The sequence below is a fragment of the Nelumbo lutea genome, chromosome 1 (genome assembly GCF_056320005.1).
Source record: "Nelumbo lutea isolate HS-2025 chromosome 1, American lotus-T2T, whole genome shotgun sequence".
Classification (NCBI taxonomy): domain Eukaryota; kingdom Viridiplantae; phylum Streptophyta; class Magnoliopsida; order Proteales; family Nelumbonaceae; genus Nelumbo; species Nelumbo lutea.
This window is the reverse complement of record NC_142684.1, coordinates 162,392,417-162,400,335: the sequence shown is the minus strand read 5'-3', so window position 1 is coordinate 162,400,335 and position 7,919 is coordinate 162,392,417. Positions and strand designations below refer to the sequence as shown.

General features: G+C 38.8%; 1 protein-coding gene across 1 annotated transcript; it reads right to left on the bottom strand.

The window, feature by feature from the left end:
* Positions 1 to 4,867: 4,867 nt before the first annotated feature.
* Positions 4,868 to 7,090, bottom strand: LOC148878806 (cocosin 1-like). The gene is made up of 4 exons (XM_088960188.1): positions 6,693 to 7,090; positions 6,059 to 6,570; positions 5,523 to 5,978; positions 4,868 to 5,421 (listed from the first exon to the last, which is right to left on the bottom strand). Exons 1-4 carry the CDS (start codon positions 7,030 to 7,032, stop codon positions 5,026 to 5,028), a joined length of 1,704 nt encoding a protein of 567 aa, XP_088816314.1. The 5' UTR covers positions 7,033 to 7,090; the 3' UTR covers positions 4,868 to 5,025.
* Positions 7,091 to 7,919: the final 829 nt, after the last annotated feature.

Sequence of the window (7,919 nt, the reverse complement as noted above, 5' to 3'; positions counted from 1 at the left end):
CCAACATAAAAAAAAAAAAAAAAAAAAAAAAAAGAGGTCTGTGTTGGGTTGGACTTCTATCCTAACTGATATAAACAATAGGATATACTCTAATACGCCCCCCTCAAGCTCCATACTCATCATGAACATGGAGTTTGTCTCTCAAGAAGCAGAAGCGATCACCGGCGAGAGGCTTGGTGAGAATGTCAACAACCTGATCTTTTGAAGAGATAAAATGAACACTTAGGCGTCATGCAAGAACAAGATCCCAAAGAAAATGAAAGTCAACCTCAACATGCCGAGTCCGACCACGAAAGGCAAGGTTGGCAACAAGATAAGTGGCACCAATGTTGTCACACCAAATAGTAGGTACCTCGGAGAGTGTAACCCCAAGATCTCAAAGAAGATATGTAATCCAAAGAACTTCAGTTGCTGATGTGGCACAAGCACGAAATTCAGACTCATTGCTGAAACGTGCAACTGTAGCTTGTTTGCGAAAGCTCCAAGTAATTAAATTAGGACCTAAATAGATAGAAAAGCCCCTGAAAGATCTGTGATCATCTGGTTAACCTGCCCAGTCAGCATCTGCAAAAGCATGAAGGGAAAGAGAAGTAGATGACGCTCGTGAGAGGTTCAGACCACGCATAATAGTTTGCTTAAGGTAACGCAAGATGTGTTTCACGGTTGCCTAGTGTTCGTCAATTGGAGATTGAAGAAACTGAGAGGCTTTGCTTACTACAAATGAGATGTCTGGGCGAGTGATCGCCACATACTGAAGAGCGCCAACAATACTTCTATATTCTGTAGGATCATCGAGAGGACAACCACCATGTAGTGAGAGGTTGGTATGAACCGCCATAGGAGAAGAAATGGGCTTAGCAGCTTCCATGTGAGCTCAATGCAGTAGGTCTGTAATATACTGGGGCTGATTGAGAAGGACCCCATGAGGATGCTGAATAAGCTGAATACCAAGGAAAAATGCAACAGGACCCAGATATTAAAGAGAGAAATGGCGAGAGAGCTCCTGAATTCAGAAATGGATAGCACTTTGGGAGTTCCAAATAAGTAAAACATCATCCACATATATAAGGAAATAAAGAGTAACAGTCTTGGAGCAAAACACAAATAGAGAAGTATCAGCAGTAGAAGCTCTAAAACCCATCTGTGTTAATTGGTGAGTGAGACGAGCATACCAAGCTCATGGTGCTTAACAAAGCCCATAGAGAGCTTTGTTCAACTTGCAAACATGGGTTGGTTTGGTGGGATCTTCAAAACCTTTAGGCTATTTGTCATAGATATCCTCACGAAGTTCCCCATTCAGAAAGGCATTATCAAAATCAATATGATGAATACACCACTGATTTTACACTGCAAGAGAGAGGATGGTATGGATGGTCACTAGTTTTACACCGGGCTAAAAGTAGTAGTAAATTCAACCCTGTGGATTTGAGTAAAACCTTGTGCCACCAACCTTGCCTTGTACCTTTCAATAGTACTATCTGCCTTTCATTTTATCTTATAGTCCCATTTTCTCCCTACCACATTCATGTGAGAAGAGTAGGGAACAAGGCTCCAAGTACCATTAGAAGTAAGAGCATTAAATTCCTTAATCATAGCATCATGCCAATGAGCGGATATTACCGCTTGTGAATAATTAGCAAGTTTTGTAGTATCATCCTGTGACTGAACTAATACTGATTATGGTAAGGGATACCTAACTGTGAGATGAGAATGGGGAGGAAGAGACCCATCCATAAAATGAGTAACCATAGTATGCTGGCGAAACTGTTGGGAAGCAACTAGAACCGTTACATCAAGAATGTCTTGCATGAGACAAGTCCCATGAGGTCCAACTTTAGGAGAAGACATGCCTGTTGAGGAAGCTGCCAAATGGTGAGGGCTATCAGATGGTGGCGGAATAACAGAATTATTCTATAACAGTGAAGTGGTAGATGACGAAGTGGGAGCCAGAGAATCTGAAGTGGAGGGTGAAGATGCAGTCGCAGTTAGCGGCTGCAGAGCACCCCGGAAAATGAGTAAACACCAGTTATTTGGACAGGTTCGATGGGAGCAGCCATAGAGTACCCCAAAAAATGATGCTCATCAAAGATAACATGTTTGGAAATATATTCTTTCCCAGTTCCAAAATGCAGACAATGATACCCTTTGTGTTTGTTGTTGTAGCCAACAAAGATGCATTGTTGAAAATGATAATCAAACTTGTGTCGATTGTTAGGGCAAAGCAGAGGATAGCAAGCACACTTGAAAATTTTGAGGAACCTGTAATCTCGAGGGGAGCTGAACAATACATCATATGGAGATTTGTGTCGGAGAGTGGCAATTGGAAGCCGATTAATTAAATAAACAGGTGTAAGGGTGACATCTGCCTAGAAGAAGAAGGGGAGCGACGAGGAAGCCAATAGAGACAGGGTTGCTTCGATGATGTGGCGATGTTTACGATCAGCACAACCATTCTATTCATGTGTATGTGAATAGGCAAATCGATGAGTAATGCCGACGGAGTCCAAGTAAGTGGAAAGTTTCCGATATTCTCCACCCCAACATGACGCTCAAAGGATAAAAATACATCAAAAACATCCAACTTCCATTGTAACGAGAAAAACAAAGAAAATCTACTATAAGCATCAATGAAAATTACATAATAGTGAAACCCTACATTATATAATTGATTAAGTTTCCGCACAAGGTATGGATGGGCTTGTGCTTGTTCACACTTCAAGCCCAATTCAAAGACAAGTGTGAGGGACGTGTTAGAGAATATCAACCTATTCAAGGATCTCACCTAATAGCTTAAGCTTTTAGGTTGAATGATTCTTTGAGAAAGTCTGGGCTGGACCCAACATAAAAAAAATAAAAAATAAATAAAAAAAAAAGATGCTGGGTTGGGTTGGGTTGGGCCCACCCAAATTGCATACCTCATTGCCAGAGATGGACAATATGATGGATTGATGTTGATTTTGTCGGCTTTGTGTATGTGTGGACTAGGGGTACCCCCCGTTCAGTTAACTTAATCATAAGCTATTTTTTGAAACTGAATTGTTACCACCAGTTTTTGAAAAGCCGTGATCCAAAACCATTTACTTAACCGGTTGATTGATTCCGTTTTTGACCAGTTTGGTTCTTTGATTTCTTAAATTTTTTATATTTTCAATATATATTATAAAAATGTATGTGTATAATATAAATATAATATATAATATATATTAATACTACAAATATTAACATATATTTAGTTAATATATTATAAATAGACAATTAAAAATATAATATATAATGCATATAAATTTATGTGCATCTATAAATAGAGTGGAGCCCGACATCACATTAAATAATCTGATAAGATTCTTATAAATAGAGTGGAGCCAATTGAATTATAAATACAGATCATCCCCCCAATATAGAGAGCTAGCACATCTGCTAGGACTGTGATCACAGCATTACCATGCAATCTCCCAATGAAATATAAGCATGTTAGCAATGAAAATAAGAAATCCATTCACACGATGTTTTCAAATTATTTATTTCACTAGTGTGCATGTATCATTGAGAAAAAAAATACTAAGATATAGCTTATTTATACAAAAACTAATTTTTTATTTATTACTAAAGTTTATTTGATTGGTATATACTTATTAAAGAATCGTGCACGACCAAGAAATTATTTTCAAGTCGTTTATATCAAAGTTATTTTAATTTTTTTAGTAACTTAAAAGTTCTGATCGATAATTTTAATTTATTAATCATAGTGTTCTATATCGGAATCTTATCCTAGTGTAAAGGATATGGTCTGAGTATTAACAATCGAATTTGGATTTTGATTTAGGCATTTCTTTGGGGTAGGGAATTGTATTTAGGCATATCTCATTCAATCCAATCAATTGGAAATTGCAGTCTTACATTTTTTTTTTTCGAAAATAATTGCAGTCTTACATAAATCACGTTGTAGTAACTTCATTCCCATAACCATGATTCATAGGCATATAACCATCTCTAACTATGGGACTTTACAAAGAAGGTGTTTGGTAATTCTTTTTGTATGGTGGACATATGCCCTAAAAATGTCATGAAAGCATAAAATGGAAAAACATCTGAAAGCTTCCTACCTTTCTTGCACCTAAAATCTTTGACAAGGACCAAATGATCTAGATCCCTAGAGATCAGATCCCAAAATCATATTACATCTTATTTAAGACGATCTTCCTAAAAATACTCTTAAACATATCCTGGGTTTTGGTTAATTAATTTAACATACCCTGAGTTTTGAAAATGCACTATACATACCATAGGGGTTGACACCAGTAGCCTTAAATATACGCTATATTTCAAAAATGTGAGTGACAGTTAAAGATGATGTTATGTGGCCTATTTAATTTTTAAAAACCCCATTTTACCCTTCTCAACCCTATTAAAAACTAGTAATTTTCATAAATTGTTAACAGACATAACCGCCTCCTGTTCAACGAATTGTATCAATGGACCAAGTCCATAAAAATCCTCTCCAACCCACACACCAACTCATCCCAATATTCTAGGTTGCGTAGCTTGGCCCAACATCTCCTTCTACAAGTGCAGCATAGACAGAAGACCCCGGTCCCTTGAGTTGTGTATGCCATCCTTCCACTCGGGCACACCCAGCCCACATGCTAGACCACCCTTGCCCTGCTTACCCACCGGTAAATCCCACTGTTCGAAAAAATGCCTCAATGAGACCAGCAACCAAATCCAGGAAATTAAAGCTGATTACTTAGGTATGTTTTTTGAATGGATTGCAATGAAATGATGCAACCATGCTAGGCCACGCCCTGCATTGCTTACCCGCACACAGAACCACTGAAGAATCAACTAAAAAAATTGAAACAAAATTGGACAGCCCAAAGAAAGGTTTTCCTTTATTTATTACCCAAAGCAAGTTATAAAAACTCATAATACAAAGTTGAGGAGTTCAAACATCTATAAATACGTAACAACTTCCGTGCCTATAAAGCCTTATTATTCTTGAAATAACTCTCCTTTATGGCTATTATTTTACATTACAGAAAACCTTCCGTTGGATTCAAAATTTGGTGCTAAGACACACGTTTCCTCTCTGTTGTACTTTAACCTCCATGCTTCTTCATTGGAAATCTGATAAACATTTACCAGGACCTCTTCTGGCATGGCCCGAATGGCAGAAGTCCTTCCAACAAGTGGACTTCTCACTGCATTGTCACTGGTCTTAATTGAAACCCATTCAAATCCATTGTCTCCTGCCTGTTTCACTACAGCAAAGTTTTGAGGAATGACGATTAGTTGGCCTTCATAAAGCTGTCCATCATAGGCAGTCTGACCAGAGTTTCCAACGATCTGAACCCGGGCTTCACCCCTAAGAACGTACATCAGGCTGTGTGCGTTTACGTTCCAATGAGGAGACATTATCGCATTCTATATATACAAATCATGCATCAAAACCAATTTAGTACGTAAGTTCCATAAAGCACAAAAGTAAAAAATCATTAAGATGATTATGTTTATTAGAACCTAACCTTGTAGAGATGTCCTCTCTCAGCACTAAGTTCATAGAGACCAAGAATGGGGAGGCTTTGGCTGTTAACGTTGGTCACACGTCCCCCAAAAGGAGTGTAAACATCGGAACTCGTGGCTTTCCCAATATTCTGTCTGAGCCTCATGTTGCAAAGAGTCTCCTCTAAACCATTTGCATTAGTTTCTTGTTGTATTTCTTGTTCTTTACTCGATATTGACTTTATCACCTGAAGTCCCCTTTCAACTTGGATGATTGGTCCCCTCTCGTCATTTTTCCTTTGTAGCTTTCTCACCGTCTCCTTTGTCACTCCAAAAGCCTGAGCTAATATCTTTGCATCAAAGCCACTAAAAACATTGTTTGAGCTCTCTTGCCCAACTTCCTCACTCTTGGATGACGAAGATCCTCTTCGTTGTTCTTCCTCTTGTTGTTCTTGTATGTTACCAGCAAGCCAGAAATTCTTTAGCAAGCATTTGAATAGAAAATCAGTCATAAGCCTTAAAAATAATTAAATGAATGCTAGTGAGTCAGCTTACTTACTCTCACTTTTCGATCAAGTTGGTTGAAATTATTACGGGTGTCAATGACGGCAATTGCAACAAGTGGCGTATCACCATCATTGTAGACCCAATAGGAAACTCCATTTGGCACCATTAGGATATCTCCCTCCTTGAAGAACCCTGGTTGTTGGTAAAAGTCCTCGGATCTATGGCTTCTACAGTGTTGATCCTCGGATTTTCGGCTTGTGCTACTTTGATGTTCTGATTGTTGACTTTTGCTTCCTTGGCTTCTGCTCTCGGATTTATGTCTTCTACTGTCTTGATCCTCTGATTGTTGGCTTCTGCTGTATTGTTCCCCAGATTTTTGTCTTCTACTGTCTTGATCTTCCGATTGTTGACTTTTACCACCTTGATCCTTTGATCTTTGACTGCTACTGCCTTCATCCTCTGATCTTTGGCTTCTACAACCTTCTTCCTCGGATTGTTCATCTTGCTGGAATAATTGGAACGTTTCAGGGCAACCGGGGATTGATAATCCTAAAACTCCCCTACCTGTACGTGGATTTCAAGCACGTAAGTCATAACACAAGTTTAATTGAATGGTATATGATAATATAACATGCATAGACCACAATAAGTCAGTAGCAATGCAGAAAGGGATTCAGTGAACTAGCCTTGGACAATGTAGAGGATCCTAGGTTGATTGTGATAGACAGGTAAGGAGAGGCCCTTGGGCTGGATAGTAACCCGATAAGCTGCAACCCCAGCACACCTGAACTGTTCATTGTTGTCATCCCAGATTTCAAATTGGCCAGCCTCGGCTTCAATTCTACGAGATGGTTCAAGGGCATCAAGGTTATTGATCTGGCACTCACTTTGTTCTCCTCGAGACTGGTGATCAGGCCGAGTACTCCAGCCTTGGCCTTGGTGAGAATTGTATGGCCTGGCAGCTAGGCAGCCATGAAACAGAATAAAGAGACAGATACCAAGAGAAAGCAGACATGATTTAGCCATAATTTATAGAAACAAGTGAAGAGAGAATTTGCACTACCAAGCCGTGGTGAAGCGGCGAATAGAATGATCAGGTATTTGTAGAGAAGATGGGTGCATTAGAGGTTGACACCTGAGTAATGCCCTTCAGCCACCATTCACATTGCATGGTTCTACTTTGTCATTTTGGCGAACACATGCCTGCATTGATCGCTTTGTACTTCAAACATGTGTAAATATATAATTGGACCACTGTTTTGTGTCCATTGATATTAATGACAAGATAAAATCTCTCACTCTCTCTCTACATATATATATCATCTGAAATTAAAAAGCTCTACTACTAGTAGATATGGTGGCACGGATATGTTTCGTTAATTCATCAGTCTTGGCCATGACCCAAAATGTCTTTGATTTATGAATCAAAGACACGTACCACCAGGACCATCCAAGAAAAACAGAAATATATACAGAGTATCTCATATAACCTAACCTAGCAAGTATAAGCAGAGAGGCCTCTACTTTTTCATGCAGAAAAGACACAGAAGAGGAGAAAGAACAAATGATTTATTTGGAACAGAATGGCCAAATCGTAAAGATTTGGTAGCCATGCAATGTGAATGGTGACACATCTGTCCATTTCTTGGGCTGCCCAAAGCCCCACCAACCATAAGAATGATTTAGCTACACTATCACCAAGAAAGCAATGCAACTTCCAAAGGTATGTAATAAGGAAATTAATGTTTAGATTGAAGTGGACAAGTATGTTTTCGTAGACTTATTTTCAATTTTGGTCATGCCAGGTCGTGATTCATTAATTTAAACAGAAAAATTGTCAATCACATCCTATAGGCTACCGAGTTGTAAGCTATTATTTATGAAACCATCGATGACAATTCGAATAATTCTTT

Bases quoted from the DNA above. Each gene is read 5' to 3' on its own strand.
- LOC148878806 (XM_088960188.1), bottom strand. From the start codon at position 7,032: ATGGCTAAATCATGTCTGCTTTCTCTTGGTATCTGTCTCTTTATTCTG. The intron at 5,979-6,058 runs GTAAGTAAGCTG...TGCTTGCTAAAG, and splicing joins AACTTGATCGAAAAGTGAGA to AATTTCTGGCTTGCTGGTAA. The intron at 5,422-5,522 runs GTTAGGTTCTAA...TTGTATATATAG, and splicing joins AGAGAGGACATCTCTACAAG to AATGCGATAATGTCTCCTCA.